Genomic DNA, 23,028 nt, shown 5'->3' on the forward strand with positions numbered 1-23,028 from the left:
CGCAGAGGGAATGATGTCATAGGCTACAGCTCACTCTGATGTCTGGGAGAGCTGGCTGGGCTCAGCCTGGGGGGTCCACTTCCAACCAGCGCCTCGGGCTCGCAACGTTCCCACTGGCCATGGACTGTAAACCAGGTGGGCTTCCTGGAGTGTCATTAGGAGACACACACAACCAGGTCCAAAGCCCTGTTCTGCCACCTACTATCTGTGGGCCCTGGTCAAGCTGCATGACCTCTCTAAGCCTCTGTTTTCTTCCTGATAAAATAGGAATAGTATCACCTACTTCCAACCTTCCAAGCTGGTTGTAAGCATTACATGACCTAATGCAAAAGTAGGCAACTTGGGGCTTGGCATATGGTGCTCATTAAGTGTAAGCTGTGTTGGCCAGGTGCCGTGGCTCACACCTGTAGTCCCAACACTTTGGGAGGCCAAGGTGAGTGGATCACTTGAGGTCGGGAGTTTGAGACCAGCCTGGCCAACAGGGCGAAACACCGTCTCTACTAAAAATACAAAAATCAGCTGGGCATGGTGGTAGGCGCCTGTAAACCCAGCTACTTGGCAGGCTGAGGCAGGAGAATTGCTTAAACCTGGGAGGCGGAGGTTGCAGTGATTGAGCCACTGCACTCCAGCGTGGGTGTCAGAGCAAGACTCCATCTCAAAAAAAAAAAAAAAAGTGTAAGCTGTGTTATTATTCATCACCAATATATTGTCAGGGGTCTAGGCTGGGGAAACCTGAATGATCCCTACTTTCTGGAACTGGAAAACAGAAACAGCAGCAGCAGAGTCCCTGGACACTCAACTTGGGAGCTTCACATCATGAAGATACCTTCTTACCTTAATGGAGAGGATGAAAACGTTCACTGCTCCCTGGGGATGCATTGGTGACAATGAGTTAATATCCTTAATTCATTATGAGCTCATGCAAAGTGACAAGAAAAATCTTTAGGCCTCAGTGAAAATAAAAATGGCACCCAAAGGTGGAAGCAACCCAAGTGTCCATTGACAGATGAATGAATAAACAAAATGTGGCGCACCACGGAATATACGATGGTATACAGTAGAACACGATTCAGCCTTTAAAAGGAAAGACGTTTTGACACATGCTATCACATGGATGAACCTTGATGACATTTTGCTAAATGAAGTAAGCCAATCACAAAAGGACAAATATTGAATAATTCCTCTTATATAAGGTTCCCAGAGTAGTCAAAGTCATAGAGACACAAAGTAGAATGGTGGTTGCCAGGGGCTGGGGAAAGAGGGAAATGGAAAGTTAGTGTGGAATGGATACAAGGTTTCAGTTAGGAAGATGAAAAACGTGTGGAGATGGATGGTGGTGATGGCTGCACAACAGTGTGAAGGTACTCAATGCCACAGAGTTGTACACTTAAAAACGGTGAAAATGGTAAACTGTATCATATATATATATATATCTCCACAATTTTAAGAGCCATGACAAGACAATTCACAAAAGAAGAAAAGCAAATAATAACCAAATACTTGAAAAAATTGTTTAAGTGCTCTAATAATATAAGAAATGCAAATTAAAGCCACTGCAAAATGTCATTTTTCACCTCTCCAATTAGCAAAAACATGCTGAAATACAGATACCCAATGCTGGTAAGGATGCTCTCCAACAGGATCGAGGCAAACATAAATTGGTGCAACCTTTTCAAGAAAAGCCCAGGGCATATCCCTTTTTTCTGTTCGTGACTGGGGTCTGCAGAGTCCCTCCTCATGCTATTTTCCTGCTAGATTTCATCAATTGCTGTACTACCTGAAACTCCAACTTTGACTTTCTGTAGCCCTTCCCCTCAAGGGTCTCACCACCTGCTGCCTACGTTAGCCCCACAGCCGTGGCCAGGCTGATGAAGGCACAATCTAGAGGAAACAGATCGAAACCAACCTCTTCACACAGGCACTGTGCCTGTTTTCTAAGGGTGGGGGCCCCAGAAAACTTGAGGGCAAGGGGGCAGGAGGAGGGAGTGGTGTGGACAGAAAGATGGTGTTCAAGAGAAACAACAATGAAACAAACCACAGGCAAGGCTCTTGTGAGCAGCCTCTCTTCCACTCTGTTCTTGTGAAGCACAATTGACCTGTGGGAAGAACGCAAGGGAAGTGATACGGATGGACAGTTGTGTAACTGACACTGCCGTGTGGGAGAGAAGGGAAAGACCAGGAAAGGAGCCAGAGAGGCAGCAAGAACCCCAGGCACTAGGAATCTTTAACAAGAGCAAGGGGAATTCGAAACCTTTTGTCATCCCTACTCTGAAAACACTATGCAGGCACCAGGCAGAATAATCTTCTTTGGCAGCTTGGGAAGAGAAGCACAAAACAGCACCCATGAGCCCAGAATGAGCCCCAGGCTCCTGCAACAGAGGCAGCCAGGAATCTGTGAAGGGCCTGGGACAGAGGTGCAGGACAGACAGACAGACGAAAGGTTCTCAATCCAGGACTGGGGAGGAAAGGAGCTGCCCGCAAGAGGTGGCAGCGGGCAGGGACAGCCCTTGACTGCAGCCAGGTCTCTAGTACCAAACACTCCCGTGTCTTCACTCAGGTGAAGCTCGGTCCTCTAAATGTGAATTATTTTCCAATTGGGAATCAACTCGAGAATAAGGCACAAGAAGTGAGGTCTGCAAGAAACCGACTGCTGTTTCTTGCTGAATCCATCCTGGTTTTCTGCCCCAAGGAGAGTCCAGTTCCAAGCTGTTAAGAAACAGGAGGATTGTCCTAGAATTTTCCTAGAATGCCCACTGTTTTCTTCTGGGCTGGCCACTCTCTCTGAGTCTCGCTTCCCATCTGCTATTATCCTCCAACTGACTCTTGCTGTTTCCTTAAAGTCTTTCTGAAAAATCCTGCCTTTGACCTGGTCAACTGCTAACTTCAGACTCAACAACCTCCAGGGCAGAGGCCTGCAGTCACAAATTTAGAAGGAGGATCTCAAAGCAGGGGAATCCCTGCAAGATGGGGACATCTGGACCTTCAGGCAGAAGTTACCATGGCTGCTAAGGGAATGTCCTGTAGTCAAATGAAGTGTCATTTAGTCCTCCATGCAGGCCCTTGAAAACCTCCCCCATCTACTTCTTTTGCTTCTTAGTCTACATTCAATGGCCAAAAATGGTTAATCCCCCTGAAGCCTGCCAAGCTTTTACCACTGCCGCCACCCTACCACCCTTCTTCTGTACAAATTCCTCAGTAAGATATTGATTTGGTTGATGGAGAAAAGGACTTGACTCCAGAGGAAAGAGTCTGCCATGCTGAGCACAGAAACAACCCTCTAATCCGAGAGGAGTGGCCCCTGGAAAAGGGAGCTTTTGAGGCTCTTCCCATGTTAAGGCCTAGGCAGGGGTCAGAGCTTGGGGAATGTCAGGACCAGGGGAGATACCATGATAGGATTGGGGATAGAGAACCAACCATTAAGATGCAATGTGAGAGAAATGTTAAGTTCTTTATATTTAGGGCCAAAAAGCTGACTGTCCACATTTGGGCTGGGGATTCCTGGCTTGGAAGCAGTTTTCACGTGACCTTCTAGTTACTATGAAAAGTACAATATGATGTGGCCACTGTGTAAAAAAAGGAAGACCAGCTGGGCGCAGTGGCTCACACTTGTAATCCCGGTACTTTGGGAGGCCGAGGTGGGCGGATCATGAGGTCATGAGTTCGAGACCAGCCTGACCAATATGGTGAAACTCCATCTTACTAAAAATACAAAAAATAGCTGGGCATGGTGACATGTGCCTGTAATCCCAGCTACTCAGGAGGCTGAGGCAGGAGAATTGCTTGAACCCAGGAGGCGGAGGTTGCAGTGAACCGAGATCGCACCACTGCACTCCAGCCTGGGTGACAGTGCAAGACTCCATCTCAAAAGAAAAGTTCACACTTTCTTAAGAACACAGCGTTCAGCTACTTTAATGGAAAAATCAGGTACAGGTCTCAGGAAGTAGCAGTCTGTGTTCTAAACTGCTCAGACATGATTTAGAAGCCTGTGTTTCATATGTGCTTGCAAATGACTAATGACAAACTAGGAATTGTCTCAGAAGGAGGAGGGTGAGTTGGTCTGGGAGCTATGACATATAAGAAAGGGCAAAAGGCCAGATGCGGTGGCTCACACCTGTAATCCCACCACTTTGGGAAGCCAGTGAGGGAGAATCGCTCGAGCCTAGAAGTTTGAGACCAGTCTGGGCAACACGGTGAGAGCTTGTCTCTACAAAATTTTTTTTTAAGTTAGCCAGGTTGAGTGGTACGTGTCTGTAGTCCCAGCTACACTCAGGAGGCTGAGGTGGGAGGATTGCTTGAGCCTGGGAGGTTGAGGCTGCCGTGAGCCATGATCACACACTGCACTCCAGCCTGGGTGACAGAGGAAGGCCTTGTCTCCAAAATAAGAAAAAAGAAAAGAAAAAGGGCAAAAGGAGCTATCTGTGGACAAACGAGGCCAAAGGAAGAAGCAGAAGCAGAATGATAGAAAAAGTCACAGTCCTGAGGGCTCATAGTCTAGCAGACCTCTAGCATCACACAGATCAGCATTAGTGACCTGGAGACTCACGGGTCATAACATCATGAGCTTTTAGTGCTGGAAATAACTACAAAGTCTGGTCTATTCCCATTTTATGGATGAGAAAACTAAGGGCAGAGATTTTAAGTGAATGACCTCACTTAAGTGAGGCACAAGGCTAGAAGTCATACAACCAAGACTAGGATTCAGTTCCTTGATTTTTACTCCAAGTCCCTTCCATCCTAAGAGCACTCTCTCATAACATTCAAGGGTGCTGTGAGTAGCAAAGGAAGTTGACAGTGCTCTGCCCTGATTCAAAAAGCAAGAGGAACACAACAATCAGTGATGAAATGTGATTTGGGGGTGGGAGGGTGCTTCGAGGAGGATTTATGGTTGGTCTAAGAGCTTCCTAACAATCGACTCTGGCCAGGCCTAAGATCAGCTGCCCAGGGAAGCAGCAAGCTCCCCATTCCCAAGAGGTCTTCAGAAAGAGGAGGGGATTCTGTTGAGAGGTGGGAGACTGGTCTCTACAAACAGCAAAATTCCATGATTCCCACATAGAGAATGCACCCCCCCGCGCACCCGCATACATGGTTGGAGGAAGGATGAAAGCACAATTAGAGGCAGGGTTGGTACTGGTGCTACTAAGAAAGGCAGCATGGGACAGTAGGAACAGGCGTTTTTTTCCTTGTGGTCACTTTTCTTCCAAGTTTAAGGGCTCTCAGCTCCTCACTGGAGGAAAAATTCTCAAGTCAGAACTGCAAACCAGGAACAAAGGTTGTTCTCATATTCAAGAACTCAGCAAGGGTAATTATGGTTGACACTAAAGCAGGCAAGATTCTAGTTGGGCACAATGAAGATCTCCTTGACCAGCAGAGTAATAGAACACTGTAACTGACTGCAGCAGGAAGTTTAGAGGCTCTGTCACTTCTCCAAGGACACACACAGCTTTCTGGCCTGCAGGCTCAGATGCTCAGCTGTCACCAGGCTGGGGACTCAACCAGATGGCCTTCCGGGTCTCAAGTCTGGCATTCCTAGACCTGCCCAGGAATCTTCTCAGCCGTACCAGCGTCCCCAGGGTCCAGGGGAAACCATCCGCCACGCTATAACCCCGAGGCTCGGCAGCATTTCTCCCCAGTTTGCATTTTGATGTTTCATATAACGTATCTACTCCCACCAGGGGACATCTCCCTCCCTCAGTAAAGATATCCTTAGCCACCAAACCCAAATGGCTCACTGGCTTCTCTCCAAGGCAAAAAGAGAGTTTCACTCCTCAGCCTCTTTTTCTATCCAGTGAGACTAATTCATCATGTGTACTGGAAAGTCCCTTTTAAGTCTCAGCCAAAAGTCTTTCTTTTTTCTTGAAGCACAAATAAGCTGGGAAGAGAGAGAGAGAGTTCACCGTTTTGCAAGTTTCAGAGGTGAAAGTCACTGTCACACACACACACACACACACACACAAAAACAAAGAAAAGAAAAAAATTGGCAAAAAGTGTGGAAATGATTCACACTGAGAAGTCTGACTGGTTGATTTCAAATTCATTCACAGCTTAATAAATCATTTGCTGGGGGAAGAGGGGAGCAGAGGAGGAGCAAGACACTCCAAAGAGAACAAGCAGGGTGGGATCCCTGGGGTCTGTGCATTCTTTGGCATCGCTGGTACCTGGTGGCTCTAGCTTTTGCTGAAGGAGGATGTATGTGGGGGTGAGTAAATAATAGAGTTTGGCTGGAGCTTCAAAGACACCTTGGCACAATCCAATTACACAGTCCCAGGATAGCAAGCCCGCTACCTCTCCCTTCCCCATTTCTTAGGCTTCCAATCTAAATATCTCAATTTAAAAAGGGCTGGCAGGAAGGAATGGGGAGAGGAAGGGAGTTTGTAGCAGGACTAGGAAAATGGAGATTGCCTGTGTTTGCTATGTATAGGCTGAAACGGTCCCATCGCTGCCTACCTACCCCCAGCCCCCCAATTCCGCCCTGGAAGCCACTGACCTTTGCCAAGAAGGCGGCGTTCCTGATGGCGCCCACCATTTCTCCCCCCTTAGGGTGCACCTTGGCCACGTGCATCCACATGCGCTCCCAGGTGTGGCTGTCGATGGGGAAGCCGCTCTTGTTAACGTGGAACAGCACCCCGCCGTCTTTGTCCTCCTCCTCTGAGCCCCCGCTGGTGGCGAGGCTCACGGGCCGCGCGTGGCTGCTTCGGGACCGGGTGCCTTTGGCGCCTTTGGGGTGGGGGCAGCGGTGAGTGTCGGCCGCGGAGCCGGTCATGGTGGGGCCTGGGCGGGGAGCGAGGTACTGGGGGCGCGCGGCGGCGGCGGCGGCGGCGGCAGCGGCGGCGGCGGGGGGCGTGTGCGCGCGGGCGCGGCGAGGGGATCAGCGCCCCGCGGGGGCGGCCTTCTCCATGCCTCTCGCTGCGGCAGGACTCACCAAGGGGGAGCGGCGGCGGGAGCTCCGCGGAGGCTCCCTGCTTACCGGCGGTGCCTGAAATCAGCGGAGACACAGCTGACACCACAGCTAAGTGGACGCACAGAGGAACCGAGTGAGGGGTCCCGGAGTGTCTCCACGACACTCCCCGCTCCCCACTGCACGCTGACAGCCTCCCTGAGAATCGATGACGGGCTTCTAGCCCTGCGATTACCTAGAAAGGCAGCTCAAAATGTGCCACGAAGCTTCACACACACCTAAACCCCGGGGGTTGGGGATGGAGGGGCACAAGGAGCTTGGGGGATGCGGAGCGCAAGATGTGGGGAGAAGAAAGACAGCTTGTGTAGCATGAAGGAACAGGAGGTTCCCGCAAGGCTCCACACATTCCTGGGTCCTCAGATGTGGCCGAGAGAGGAGGGGAGCCACGAACGTGCCGGCACGTGAGCGCCCAGGGCTGGCGCGAGGGCGCTGCAGCAGCCTTGGCTTGCAAGGCGGCCCGCTTTCTTCCAGGAAGCCCTCCCGGACCCCGGCGGGGATCTAGTGGAAAGAGCTCCATCCGCCCCCTTTTCCCCGAGTTCCAGCGTCTATCACCGGGAGGGACTGGCTGCAGGCGGGCGGGGCGCAGGAAGGGCGCGCGGCAGCTCCAAGATCCTACCTCGGGACGGTTGGCTTCATGGCTGCAGAGCCTCTCCGGGCGGCGGGACAGCAGGGGCTGCTGCTGCTGCTGCTGCTGCTGCGCCTGGGGCTGGGGTTGGGGCTGCTGGGGCTTGCTGGGGCCGTCGCCTCATTCCATGTCCCATTCTCGAATGTTATTCTGTGACATATAACCAAGTCACCCGGGCAGCCGCCGATGTTCCGAATGCGTCTATTGGCCACCGCAACAAAGAGGGGCGGGTCCCGGGCTCGGGACTCTACAACCCCGGGCTCCGCGACGCTCTGATTGGCTCCAGGGGTTCTCTGGCGGGAGGGGACAGGAGTAGGGGGAGCCTGGCGGCCACGCGAAATCCGATCGCTGTGGTGTCCTGGGAGCCCCGCGGGCTGGAGCGTTTGGCCATGGGACTTAAGATCGAGTTTCCCCAGGGGTCGTGGCACTTCGAGGGTTCGCAACTGTGGAAGCAGAGGAGAAACAAAACCACCCGAGAAGTGACCCCGCGGAAGCAGAGGGTTTGGCATCAGAAGAGCATTCCCTGAGGGACGCTGGACACACTTACCTGCCTCTACCCGGGATGATGAGTTGTTCATCCTCTACCTGGGATGATGAGGGGCTGTTCATACCTATGCGTGAAATTAAATCTTTTTTAAATCCCGCATTTAAAAATTCCTCAAAATTAACAAGTGGGTGCAGCTTTGGATCCTCTGGTATTAGTCATGGTTAATAAAGTCCCTTTAAGCCCAAGTTGAGAGGAGACAATAAAACCCAAGAGGTCAGGCAGGCCCTGACTGTTCTGCCACAGCTGTCGAGTGAGAGGAGGGATGGAGAGATGCTTCCAAACCATGGTGAAGTGGGTGGCTATCCCACACTCACTACTGAAACACCTTCTCTTTCTTTTTCTTTAAGAAAGAGGAGAGCAGGTTGAGGTGGGAAGAGCACCAGACTGCTGACCTGAAGGCTGGCTCCAAGTCCAGGTTTGTCACTTTGCTCAGCTGTGTGACCCTGGACAAGACACTTCCCTGCTCTGGGCCTTAGCTTCTCTTTCTGAAAGGAGAGCAGACCTCCCGCTCTCCAGGGTCTGTTCTGGCTATAAGTTTCTGTGATTCCCTGACTTCCTCTCTTGTGACACTGAGGATCCTGGCCATAGCATCCTTTCTCTTTAAACTGCAGGCCAGCAGGCCAGCTCTGAGCAAAGCAGTTATGAGACCTATGCTAAGTGAACTTTGAATTAAGAAGACAGTTGTCAAAGAGCCACTGATGGCAGGTCAGTTTCTGGGTGCTTATCCTGACAAGTTGCCTGTCGTGGAACTGGAACTTCTCTTCCACAGGAGGGCAGAGACCCCTGAAGGGCAGTTGAGAGCCAGGGCTTGGGTAACGAGACCTGGATTCTGGACTTAGCCCTGCACTGCTCCCTGAGACAGAGCCCATGCCAAGAACTTTATAGATTCAATAATGAGAATAGGGCAGATGTGGTACCTCACACCTTTAAACCCAGCACTTTGGGAGAAAGAGGAGGAAGGATTACTTGAGGCCAGGAATTAGAGACTGGACCAACATAACGAGACCTTGTCTCTACTAAATAAATAAATAAATATTTTGAAATTAGCCAGATGTGGTGGCACACACCTGTAGTCCCAGCTACTCAAAAGGCTGAAGTGGACATGTAGAATGAAACTGGATCCTCGTCTCTCACCTTACACAAAAATGAACTCCAGATGGATCAAAGACTTAAATCTAAGACCTGAAACCATAAAAATTCTAGAAGATAACATGAGAAAAACACTTCTAGACATTAGCTCAGGCAAAGAAATCATGACTAAGACCTCAAAAGCAAATGTAACAAAAATGAAAATAAATAATTGAGACCTAATTAAACTAAAAAGGGTCTGCACAGCAAAAGAAATAATCAGCAGAATAAACAGACAATCCACAGAGTGGGAGAAAATATTCACAAACTGTGCATCTGACAAAGGACCAGTATCCAGAATCTACAAGGAACTCAAACAGATCAGCCAGATAAAACCAATCCCATCAAAAAATTGGCAAAGGACATGAATAGACAATTTTCAAAAGAGGATATACAGTCAACAAACATATGAAAAAATGTTCAACATCACTAATTATCAGGGACATGCAAATTAAACCACAAGAAGATACCATCTTACTCTTGCAAGAATTGTCATAAAAGTCAAAAAATAACAGATTTTGATGTGGATGTGGCAAAAAGGGAACACGCCTAAAACTGCTGGTGAGAATGTAAACTAGTACAACCACTATAGAAAACAGCGAGATTCCTTAAGGAACTAGAAGTAGAGCTAAAACTACCATTTGATCCATCATTCCCATGGCAGGGTATCTACCCAAAGGAAAAGAAGTTATTATATGAAAAAGACACGTGCACATGCATGTTTATAGCAGCACAATTTGCAATTGCAAAAATATGGGACCAACCTAAGTGCCCATCAACTAATGAGTGGATAAAGAAAATGTGGTATATAGGCCGGGTGCGGTGGCTCATGCCTGTAATCCCAGCACTTTGGGAGGCCCAGGCAGGCAGATCATGAGGTCAGGAGATCCGAGACCATCCTGACTAACATGATGAAACACCGTCTCTACTAAAAATACACAAAATTAGCCGGGCGTGGTGGTGGGCGCCTGTAGTCCCAGCTACTCAGGAGGCTGAGGCAGGAGAATGGCGTGAACCTGGGAGGCGGAGCTTGCAGTGAGCTGAGATCGTGCCACTGCACTCCAGCCAGGGCAACAGAGCAAGACTCTGTCTCAAAAAAAAAAAAAAAAAGAAAGAAAATGTGGTATATGTACACCATGGAATACTACTCAGTCATAAAAAGGAATGAAATAATGTCTTTTGCAGCAACTTGGATGAAGCTAGAGGCCATTATTCTAAGTGAAGTAACTCAGGAATGGAAATCCAAAAATCACATATTTTTATTTATAAGTGGGAGCTAAGCTATGAGGATGTAAAGAATGATATAATGGACTTTGGAAACTCAGTGGTGGGCCGGGAAGGGGAGGATGAGAGTGAGGGATAAAAGACTATATATTGGGCCTGGTGGGGTGGCTCATGCCTGTAATCCCAGCACTTTGGGAGGCTGAGGTGGGTAGATCCCCTGAGGTCAGGAGTTCAAGACCAGCCTGGCCAACATGATGAAACCCCATCTCTACTAAAAATACAAAAATTAGCTGGGCATGGTGGCACAGCGCCTGTAATCCCAGCTACTCAGGAGGCTGAGGCATGAGAATCTCTTGAACCCAGGAGGCGGAGGTTGCAGTGAGCTGAGATTGCACCACTGCACTCCAGCCTGGGTGATGGAGTGAGACTGTGTCTCAAAAAAAAAACAAAAACAACAAAAAAAGGGCTACATATTGGGTACAATACACACTGCTCAGGTGATGGGTGCACTAAATTCCCAGAAATCATCACTGAAGAACTTATCCATGTAACCAAAAACCATGTGTACCCCAAAAACTATTGAAATTAAAATTAAAATTTTTTTAAAGGCTGAGATGAGAGGATTGCTTGAGCCTAGGAGTTCAAGATTATAGTGGGCTATAATCACACCACTGCACTCCAGCCTGGTTGACAGAGTGAAACTCCATTTCTAAAAGTAAAACAAAAATAAATAATGAGAATAATACCTTAGGTTCATAGAGACAAAGGAAATGGGCCAATTCATGAAATTGTCTGACTCATTTGACTGCAAGAAGAACACCTGGAAAAAAAAGCAAGAAGTGAAAGAAAACTATCCCCTCACCATATAATTGCCTCAGTTTTCATTTCCTGATTAAAAGAAAACATGCCTAAGAGAGTGATCTATTTTCTCATCTTGAACATTCTTCTTCCTTTCTTTTTGCATTCACCTCTCAAATCCACCCTTTTCTCCACATTTCCCGGGAGTTTCAAGTCCAGGAGACTAGAATTTCAGGATGAGGACCTGTATGCAGAGAATGAGGGTTTGACCTGACAGTCCCTCTGGAGAAAACTGAGCTCTCAAAGCTCAGGTGAACAGACCAGTTGGTGAACATCGAAGAATGTCTGGCAAGGGTCACCTTCCTTGGAATCACTTCCCAGTGTCCCCACTCAGGTCAAGTCCGAGCTCCTACGATTACCCTGTTAAGCCAGAGCCTGCATCCTGCTTTACCTGAATTAAAGTCCCGGGGACCTGAGAGGGTTATCCGTTCATCTTCCTGCCTCCAAGCACCTCAGGACTCCCTGACAGTTGAGGAGAAGAGCTTTTGCTGTTCATCTCCAATATTCCAATTATCTTTTCTTCTCTTCCCCAGCAGTGGGATGGAGTGGAGAGCCAAGTGTCATGGCACATGAGTACAGTTAGGAGATTTTGCTACTTCTCCAAAGAGCTGGTAAGGAAGCTTCTGAAGTGAATTGTGCTGTCTCAGCAAGGGCATTGTCAGGCAGAAGGGCTGTCTTGTTCAGAATTCCTTCTCATTTGACAGTTGAACTAGGCTGCATGGGCCGGCCAACTTTGTTCTTCATTTCCTTGTGTATTTTGTGTTATATGACACTCCAGTGAACCCAGGCAAGTTAGATTAAGGATTTTGAACGTTCTGGTAGTTAGTAAGACTGACACAGCCACATATACACACTGCAAATTGGACAAGACCAATTTGCAGTTTGAGCAAGGACATGGTGACTGGATGCTCAACCTCTGAGAGAAAGGCCACTTGTATTTGTTGGCATAACTACTGGTATAGCAGGGAAGCGTAGTGGAAAAGTTTGGAATGAGAAGAACTGGACTTAGATAATATCTCATTATTCAAATGCCAGCTGCTATCATGACGAGAAATAAGACAAAATCCTACCCTGATGGTTCATATTTCTAGCTCTACTAGTTATTAATGGTAAAATGTTGGGTAACTTACTCAGCATCTATGAGCCTTAATTTCCTCATGAAGACGGTATGATACTACTCTAGAGGGATATTGTGAGGACAGAGAGGTAAGGTATGTAAAAACACATGCTAAATTCCTGGTACATGTAAGTTGGGCTTTCATCTGAATCTGAGACAGTGACACAAACAGATTTGGAGACATCTGTTCCCAGCACATTTCACTGCCTGGGAGTCAAGACTGAGAAATTACTGCAGCTGCCCAGGGAAAGGGATGTATATTTCAAACAAGCCATGGGTGTATGGAGGGGAAAAGAAAAAGCTGGGAGGCATAGGAGTAGGCGGGCAGTGGCACACAGGAACAGGAAGAATTTGTTTCTGCCTCTATTGACAGCACAGAGGAAGATCTACCCAGTTATGGGTTGAACTGTGTGTCCCCATCCCCAAATTCGTATGTTTGTATGTTGAAGTTCCAACCCCTAGCACCTCACAATGTAACCTTATTCAAAAATAGAGTCTTTGCAAACATAATTAGTTAAGATGAGGTCATACCAGAGTAGTAAGACTGATATCCTTATAAAAGGGAAACTTGGATGCAGAGACAGACATGTGCACAGAGAGAACACCATGTGAAGATTGGAGTGTTCCTGCCACAAGCCAAGGAACTACCAGAATCCAGGAGAGAGGCCTGGAACAGACCCTTTCCTGCACCCTCAGAGGGAGCCTGGCCCTGCCAATACCTTACTCTCAGACTTCCAGTCTCCAGAAGTGTGAGATGATAAATTTCTGTTTAAGCCACTCAGTTTGTGGCACTTTGTTTTTTTGTTTGTTTGTTTTGAGACAGAGTTTCGCTCTGTCGCCCAGGCTGGAGGTGCAGTGGTGCAATCTCAGCTTACTGCAACCTCCGTCTCCTGGGTTCAAGTGATTCTCCTGCCTCAACCTCCCAATTAACTGGGATTACAGGCACCCACCATCACGCCCTGCTAATTTTTGTATTTTTAGTAGAGATGGGGTTGCACCACATTGGCCAGGCTGGTCTCGAACTCCTGACATGAAGTGAACCACCCTCCTCAGCCTCCCAAAGTGCTGGGATTACAGGCATAAGCCACCGTGCCCAGACAGTTTGTGGCACTTTGTTTTAGTGGCCCTAGCAAACTAATACACCCCATATGAGGCTGATACCCACATGGGGCTGATGGAAGTTCAGCCCATGTGTTCGGGGCCTATGATCATCCTGATGAGGGATGTTACCACTGCACTGAACTAGTGAACTGACTTTTTCACTAAATATCAACACTAATATTCTGTAAATCATGAGATTTAGCAATCCTGCTGTTGTTCTAGGACCACAGAAGAGAATGCCAAATGAGGAACTTAAGAGTCTTTCCTGGAGGTCTCAGGAAATCAAATAGCTTCTTCATCTCTCACTTCCCTAAAGGATATTTTGCATATATTCCATGGTAGTATCTGAATCACATATATTGTCACCTATTCATAGGCACAGGCTGGAGTGCAGTGGCGCAATCTCAGCTCACTTTAGCCGTGACTTCCTGGGCTCAGGTGATCCTCCCACCACAGTATCTTGAGTAGCTGGGACCACCGGTGCACATCACCACATTCAGCTATTTTTTCTTTTTATTTTTTTTGTAGAGACAGGATGTATTCGTCCATTCTCACATTGCTATAAAGAACTGCCAGGCTGGGCGCGGTGGCTCACGCCTGTAATCCCAGCACTTTGGGAGGCCAAGGTGGGTGGATCACGATGTCAGGAGTTCGAGACCAGCCTAACCAACATGGTGAAAGCCTGTGTCTACTAAAAATACAAAAATTAGCCGGGCATGGCGGCACACACCTGTAATCCCAGCTACTCAGGAGGCTGAGGCAGGAGAATCACTTGAACTCGGGAGGCAGAGATTGCAGTGAGCTGAGATCATGCCACTGCACTCCAGCCTGGGCAGCAGAGCAAGACTCCATCACAAAACAACAACAAAAACAAACAAAAAAAGAACTGCCTGAGACTAGGTAATTTATAAAGAAAATAAGTTTAATTGGCTCATGTTTCCACAGGCTGTACGGGAAGCATGGCTGGGGAGGCCTCAAGAAACTTATAATCATGGTGGAAGGTGAAGGGGAAGCAGGCACATCCTACTTGTCTGGAGCAGGAGGAAGAGAGCAAAGGGAAATGTGCTACACACTTCTAAACAACCAGATCTCATGAGAACTCACTATCACGAGAATAGCAAGGGGAAAATTCACCCCCATGACCCAATCACCTCCCACTAGGCCCCTCCTCCAACACTGGGGATTACAGTGCAACATGAGATTTGGGCAGGGACAGAAATCCAAGCCATATCACGGGGTTTCGCCATGTTACGCAAGCTGGTCTCAAACTCGGGCTTGAGAGATCCACTGGCCTCAGCCTCCCAAAGTGCTGAGATTACAGAAGTGAGCCACCATGCCTGTCCTGTTTTGTACCATTTCTAATTGGTTTGGATCTAGTTCTTGCCACAAAAAGAGCAAAACGAAAAGTAACACTTATCAAGTACTTTATGTCAAGCACAATCTAAGCACCTCACTTGCATTATGTCATTTAATGCTCACAAGAAATCTATGCTGTAAGTTTTAAATTGAAACTGGAAAAGGTTAAACAGTTGGCCCAAAGTCCAGCCAGCAAAGGAAAACCACAAAAATAACTTGTCCATTTCAGCCTCAGCTCTGAATAGAAAAAAAGCATAATAATAAAAAAGTTTCCTTCAAGAGTTTGTAACTATATTATCTGGCCTTGCAGTTAACTTATACTATCTGGATAGTTCAGGAAAACCCAAGCTGAAAAATTATGTTTAAATAGTCCCAGGTTGATAACATCCTTAGGTGACTGGAAACAGCAAATGAACATATTCTCTGGATAAACACATCCTCAACCCAGGCCCACAGCTAATCCTAAAGAGCTCAGGCAAACAGAAACTCATGTCTACAAATTACCAAGTCACAGGGAAGCAAGCCACCAAAATCAAGAGTCAGCATACACAACTAGAGTTAAATCTCTAAAGACTTCAGATACTAAAATTAGATGCAGGCTGGGCGTAGTAGTGGCTCACGCCTGTAACCCCAGCAGTTTGGGAGGCCGAGGTGGGCGGATCACTTGAGGCCAGGAGTTTGAGACCAGCCTGGCCAACATGGCGAAACTCCGTCTCTATAAAAAAAGCACAAAAAATTAACTGGTCATGGTGTTACATGACTGTGGTCCCAGCTACTCAGGAGCCTGAGGTGGGAGGATTGCTTGAGCCTAGAAGTTCAAGGCTGTAGTGAGTAGAGATTGCAACACTGCACTCTGGCCTGGGCAACAGAGCGAGATTCTGTCAAAAAAAAAAAAAAAAAAAAAGTCACTAGAACTTATCACTTACACCCTGAGAAATAGGCATTATGGAGTCTGCCCTGAGGATAGGGAAAGTTCCTTCCTTAGACCCTGATTCTGCTTTCTGGAAAGATTCTTTATCCTGTGTTATCATAGCCCCTCATTCTGCTCTCTGGTTCTTCTATGGACACATCTGAAGTGGCTACATCCTTGGGGGGCTGCAGAACTCTTACAGCCAATGCCATGGTGGTGTGAATTTAAGGACTTTAGGATTAATTTAAAGTTTAAATAGTCAAAGCCTTTTTCAAAGTTGCATTTGTGATTTCTTTGGCTATACAATTCCTTACAAATTTCGTAGCCTTCTAACCTATTTGCTTCTAGATAGTTCCATATGCCAACAAGCACATCCAAATTTCTCTTTTAAATAAAATTCCCAAACCTGATTAATTTCCTTGTTCCCATGCCTTTCTGTTTCACTTAATAATGGTTATTTTGAGGCCATCTGAAATAATAGACTTGAATGAGAAGTCTAAACTTCCAATCCGATCTTTGCCATAGACTCAATCACTTTGTTTTTTTTTTTAGAAAGTGTTAATTGGCCTTAGTCACTCAAAACTTTTATTAGTCTTACTTTGTATTTGGGGTCTAAAAGCAATTTTTTTCTAACACAAGAAAGCCCCAAATATCTGTGCTCAGTCCATTCTTTTCCATTTTTCATGTATTAGTCAATTCTTTCCAGGGATCATCTCTTTATTTAAAAACCTTACTAAACAAAGCAAAAGGTAACCAACACATGCTAACACTCTGGCTCTTTCCAACAACTTCCTTTGAAGCAGCTGAATCAGTAGTAGGCACTTGATCAGATTTGCAATCAAGTCACTGCAAGCAACCATTTTACCAAGTGTTTTGTTACTACATAACCTAGGTTCCTATCTTCCCAGCCTATGATGTGTATTTCCTTGCTGTGTGCCAACAGATCACTGTGATAGGATCACATATTTAGGATCCCACTTCTAGTACTGATAGGAAAGGCTAAACAGTAATGAGTTAAGCATGCAACATGAGAAGTTACAAAACAGCAACTGAATTAACTTAAAGAAAATAAAAAGGGAAATAATAAACAAAAGAACAGGTATAAATTTAAAAAAAGAAAGAAAGTTATGGGAGACAGGATCAGCAAAACCAAAAGTTGATTTTTTAAAAAAACTAATGAGCTAAAAAAAAAAACCTCTGATAAGACAAATAAGAAACAAGAGGAATGACTTAAGCAATAATAGAAACAAATGAAGTTGGAAGAGAAATTATAGATATGACAGGTTAAAAAGATAATAGAATACTGCGAAAACATTATGCCAATGAATTTGAAACAAAGTCAACAACTTAAATTTCTTTCCCCCTGCTACATCTCTACTGAAAGTAAAACAATAACAAAAATTAGCTGGGCATGGTGGCATGGGCCTATAGTCCCAGCTACTCGGGAGGCTGAGGTGGGAGAATCATATGAGCCCAGGAAGTCAAGGCTGCAGTGAGCTGTGATTGTATCACTGTACTCCAGCCTGGGCAACAGGAGTGAGACCCTGTCTCAAAAAACAAACAAACAAAAAACAATTATAATTTTTTTTTTTAATTGGAGTCTTTGTCCCTCAGGCTGGAGTGCAATGGTGCGATCTCAGCTCACTGCAACCTCTGCCTCCTGGGTTCTAGCAATTCTCCTGCCTCAGCCTCTCGAGTAGCTGATATTACAGGCACCCATGACCACATCCAGCTAATTTTTGTATTTTTAGTAGAGATGGGGTTTCACCATATTGGTCAGGCTGGTCTAGAACTCCTGACCTCAGGTGATCCACCCATCTCAGTCTCCCAAAGTGCTGGGATTACAGGAGTAAGCCACCACACCCAGCTAACAATTTAAATTTCTAAGGAAACATATTTTCAAAACTGACTTGAGAAAAAATAGAAAACCTTAGTAGTCCTACAACTGTTAAAATTTACCCTCCAAAAAAATCACCTGACCCAGAGAGTTTTACTTGAGTCACATCAAATATCGAAGAAACAAATCCTCTATGAAATCTTTGAGAAAACAGAAAAAGAACCATTCCCCCATTAATTGTATTAAGCTGGTAAAATCTTGGTATAAGACAAAGAAAGTACAAGATAGGAACATTACTGATAATCTTACTTTTGAACATAAGTGAAAATATCCTAAACAAAATATCCACAAATGGAATCCAGCAATATATAAAAGCTATCATGCCTCACAACCAAGTTGAAGCTGGATTCCTACCTCCTGCTATATAAGAAAATTAATTCCACATGAGTTTGTCAGTCATAGCATCATCACTATGAGCCTTATGGTGTTGTGCCATAGTAAGTATACAATAGCACCTATGAAGTGTTCTTGCCTTAAAAAAACACTATTGAACTCGTAATTAAGTGTCTGGATCTAAAGAACAACTTTTAGGAATAAAAGGGATATCTGAGGAGGGCGAATTACTTGATGCCAGGAGTCTGAGACCAGCGTGGTCAACATGATGAAACCCCAACTCTACAAAAAAATACAAAAAAAAAAAAATTTTAAGTGGGGATTGAAGAAACAGTTGAGTGACACCAGAAGGAAACAATCAGTCAAATTCAGAATGTGAGACAAATGTTACACTGTCTCTAACAAATTAATGGCAAACTGATGGCAATGGGGAAAAAAAAGTGTGGGATGGGGTGGTGAATTACCCAAATAGAACTGAAAAGATTTAAGATACATAGCAATCAAATGCAATGTGTGGACTTTGCTTTGATTCTATTTCAAATAAACAACTATAAAACCAAAACCAACCAAAATAAAACAAACTCGTATGAGAGAATTAAGGAAATCTGAATATAGACTAAGCATTATATAATGTTACAAAACTATTGATAATTTGTTAGCTTTATCAGTGACGTGGTTATGTAAAATCTCAGAAACACATAATGAATATTTATGGGTGAAATGACACAATGTTTAGGACTTGCTTTACAATGTTGCAGTAAAAAAACAGTTGGTAAAATGCTCATAATTGTTGAAGCTAAAAGATGGGTACATAGAGTCACTAAATGATTTTCTCAATGTTTATGAATGTTTGACATTTTCCATATAAAACAAAGACAATGTGTGTATTAACAGCTTATTAATAAATGTATCAGACACATCCCATGTGCCGCCTCAGATTCCCTAGGTCTAGCTTTTCTCCTTGCTCCACAGCTACCTCCATGGCCAACTAGATCTGTGCATTCAGCCATCTGCGACTGACTAGTCACTTGCCCAGAAGTGCTCAGCTCTCCATTTGGCTGCTGCTGCACAATAAGGCTGGCCAGCCACCTGTCTGGAGTCTCTGGTCCTCTACCACTTCTGGACTCAGATGAAACGCCACACTGTAGGATGTGGCATCTGGCTTCCGAGCAGCCAGAGGGGCTGGATGATGCAACCTAGGGAATTAATTCCCTATGGGGAGCATATTGACCAATGAGAAACAAGATGGGAGGGAGGCCGGGCACGGTGGCTTAGGCCTATAATCCCAGCACTTTAGGAGCCTGAGGCAGGTGGATCATTCTGAGGCCAGGAGTTTGAGACCAGCCTGGCCAACATGGTGAAACACCATCTCTACTAAAAATACAAGAAATTAGCCTGGTGCGGTGGTACACCCCTGTAATCCCAGCTACTCAGGAGGCTGAGGCATAAGAATTGCTTGAACCCAGCAGGCGGAGGTTGCAGTGAGCCAAGATTGCCCCACTGCACTCCAGCCTCAGGAATGGAGTGAGACTGTCTCAAAAAAATAAAATTAAAATTAAATTAAATAAAAATAAAAACCAACAAACCAGGATGGGAGGGAGCTGGTCAGATAAATTCCTTTTCTTCCCTCCTATGAACCGTTCTGAGTTATGGTTTTCCAAAATAGCCTGTCCAGAGATGTCCTGTATGGCTGAGCAGACATACCTACTAAGTAACCTGCCATGGCTCTTTGCCTCTGGTCATGAAGCAGTTGCCTATATGATAAGATGCCACCTTGCATTGCTTCTCATCCTAGCCAATGTCATTTCCCTTTTTACTCACTCTGTCTGCCTTCCCAATCAGCATTTAATCTTTGTTTCAGATTCTGTTTTCTAGAGAAAATGAGTTAAGACAACTGGGTCCACAAGTAGTTCTAGAAAGCAAATCCTCAAGATAAATTTTGGGTTTGTATAGCTCACCTTCCTGAAATCAATAGAGACCTCTCTAAGGCAGATGGTGATAACCCTGATATGCAATAGCACCATAGCTTTCACTTGGGTTTAATTGGGGTAAACTGTATGGAGAACAAGACATTGGAAGATCAAGTGGCTGTGATAATCAGCTCAGAAACAATGATAATTATAAGGCACTGGAGATCTTGGAAACAAAAAATAGCAGGCTCAGAGCCAAGTCATACAATGCTTTAAAGCCAGAAAGCCTCTATGGAAACTTTAAGAGAAAGTCTTATTTCCTGTATTCATAGGATAGGCTCTTAAAATCAAGCCCAAGATCAAAGGGTAGCAGAATGGCAAAGGAAACTAAACGCATGCCCTTGACAGGCTGCCATGTCAAAGTGAGAGCCCAGATAGGAAAACATTGGGACACTGAGACCTGGGATAGGGATATAAGAGTGGATGAGCATCTTGACCATTCAAATGCCCTGAAGTCTCCTGCCCAAAGAAGTCCCACTTCCTCATGATTTGTTCTCCTCAAGACCTGGCCCCACCCCTTATTGCCTCCAACAATACCAGAGTCAGGTTATAGCACAGCCCATACTGGGAAGAAAATGCCCTGCTCCAGGGGGAAAAAACATATTTGCCAAAGATATTGCAGAGCTTGGCTAATGTGGACTGGCAGGAATTGTGGAAACGTGTGTGGACTTGACTGGGTGTCAATTTGACTTGGGTTAAGGGTTATCCAGATAGGTGGTAAAGCATTATTTCTGGGTATTTTTGTGAGTTGTTTCCAGAATAGATTTGACTTTCTTATTCCCTGGACTGAGTAAGGAAGATCTGCCCTCACCCAATATGGGCAAGCATCACTCAATCCATTGAGGGCCCTCATAGAACAAAAAGGCAAAGCAAGTGCAAATTCTCTCTCTCTCTCTTCATGAGCTGGGGCATCCATATTCTCCTGCCCCCAGACAACAGAACTCCATGTTCTTTGGCCTACAGACTTTGAGGCTTCTACCCAAGCTGCCCCCACCCCCTCTTCTCAGGCCTTTGGGCCCTGGAGTGAGAGTTACACCATCAGCTACCCTGGCTCTCGGGCCTTTGGACTCAGACTGAATTACACCACCAGTTTCCCTAGTTTCTCCAGCTTGCAGACAGCAGACTGTGGGACTTCTCAGCTTTCATAATTGCCTGAGCCAATTCCCATAATAATTCCCTTATATATCAGTGTATATATCCTACCAGTTCTGTTTCTCTGGAGAACCCTGGCTAATACACACATACAGAACGTGAGAATTAACGTTCAGCGGGGAAGGCTGGAGCTTGTCCTAGTTGTTTTCTGGGATGGCTCTTGAAAGCCTGGTCTCAGCAATGGCCTACAATAAGCAAAGTGGAGAAGCCAGATTTCCTTATGTATTATTGAGGAAGGAGTCAGAAGACTCAGGGAGGTGGGAGTATTTGAAGTGTTTCCTAGGTATGGCTCAAGAACCCACCACCTGCCTGGTTCCCTGGGCTGGCCCAGAGGACACTCCCTGCTAAGCCAATAAAGAATACACTATTGGCCAAGTACGGTAGCTCACACCTGTAATCCCAGCACTTTGGGAGGCAGAGGTGGGTAGATCACCTGAGGTCAGGGGTTCAAGACAAGCCTGGCCAACATGGCAAAAACCTGTCTCTACCGAAAATATAAAAATTAGCTGGGTGTGGTGACACACTCCTGTAATCCCAGCTACTCAAGAGACCAAGGCAGGAGAATTGCTTGAACTCAGGAGACAGAGGATGCAGTGAACCGAGATCATGCCACATTACACTCCAGCCTTGGCGACAGAGCGAGATTCCATCTCAAAAGAAAAAGAAAAAAAGAATGCACTATTGAGGAAGCTTTTGGAGGCGTTGGGTTGGGTGGTACTTGCTCTCCTTGTAGTCCAGAGTTGTTGGTAAGGAAAAGGCTGCTATGGAACTGGGTTCCCTATTGTTAGTGGAGATGATAAAAATCCCAGAATTGCAGGGGCCAGGTGGGAGCACTTCACCATAAAGGACAAGGCAGCCATACTTACCACAACAGACAGCAAGGTAGAGGGGCAATCAGGATGACCTTCTCTGCAGGGACTCATGGTGCTCGGCTAACATAGCATGGTGTTCCTAGGGGAAGGGTAACCACAGAATTTATTCTCCAAATTGGGTCACTGTTGAGAGCAAAAAGGAATGCTAGTCATGATTACACAGGAACAATGGGTAAATACCAGTGGGTGTAAACCAGGACCATCCCAATCAAACTGACACCTATGGTCACCCTACCAAGGGGTGAGGTAGAAACACAAGGGGTAAGATATAAACACATATGTTAATATAAACATAATACATGGGTTTGCCTTTCCTGCCAGAGACTTCAGAAGTACCACCATCTGAGAGCTCATAGACACCTTATCCATTGACATATTAACCCGTGTAACACTTCCTCCAAACAAGAGAGCTATTTTATGGTGAAAGAGGGAATGAAAATGGGCTGATGACCGTGGTCTACTGGCCTTACCATGTACTACACATGCAAGAGCAGCTGACCTGATAATATCGTGGAAAAGCCTGTTGAGACTCAGATAAGGCAAAGCGAGGTGACAACATCTCACAGGGTTGTGGCACAGTCCTCCAGGTTATTATACACTTTGAAATAAAGACCAATATATGGTACTAATCTGTAATGGCTAGAAAGAATGAATCTGGAAACCAAGGAATGGAAGTACAAGTGGCCCCTTTCACTATTATACCCAGTGACACATTTGAGGAATTTTTGCTTTTTGTTTCTGGAACTTTGGACTCTGTTGTGTTAGAAGTTCTGGTTTCCCAGGAGATATCTCTGTGAGGGCACACACTGATGTTCCACTGACCTGGAATCTGTAACTACTTACCTGGCTGCCTTGAGCACCGCAAGTCGGTGGGCAAAGAAAGGAGTTAAAGTACAATAATTATAATAATTGGCCAGGTGTGGAGACTCAGGAATGATCCTGTAATCCCAGCACTTTGGGAAGCCAAGATGGGAGGATTGCTT

General features: G+C 45.8%; 1 protein-coding gene across 5 annotated transcripts in view; it reads right to left on the reverse strand.

The window, feature by feature from the left end:
- VASH2 (vasohibin 2) overlaps positions 1-22,783 on the reverse strand; it is a 57,911-nt gene extending 35,128 nt beyond the window's left edge. For 2 of the 5 annotated variants that reach the window (XM_057301340.2, XM_034946556.4), the window contains exons 1-2: positions 7,572-7,777; positions 6,485-6,973 (exon numbers count right to left, since the gene is read on the reverse strand). In XM_057301340.2, the coding sequence (XP_057157323.1) occupies positions 6,485-6,760 (276 nt within the window). In that variant the 5' untranslated portion in view covers positions 6,761-6,973; positions 7,572-7,777. Of the gene's footprint in view, positions 1-6,484; positions 7,131-7,571; positions 8,024-8,127; positions 8,192-22,039; positions 22,125-22,515 lie in introns of those variants that run through there. The other 3 variants (XM_063597269.1, XM_034946567.4, XM_034946577.4) reach the window with 3 other exon arrangements.
- Between the last annotated feature and the right edge of the window lie 245 nt (positions 22,784-23,028).

This window comes from Pan paniscus, chromosome 1 (genome assembly GCF_029289425.2).
Source record: "Pan paniscus chromosome 1, NHGRI_mPanPan1-v2.0_pri, whole genome shotgun sequence".
NCBI lineage: Eukaryota > Metazoa > Chordata > Mammalia > Primates > Hominidae > Pan > Pan paniscus.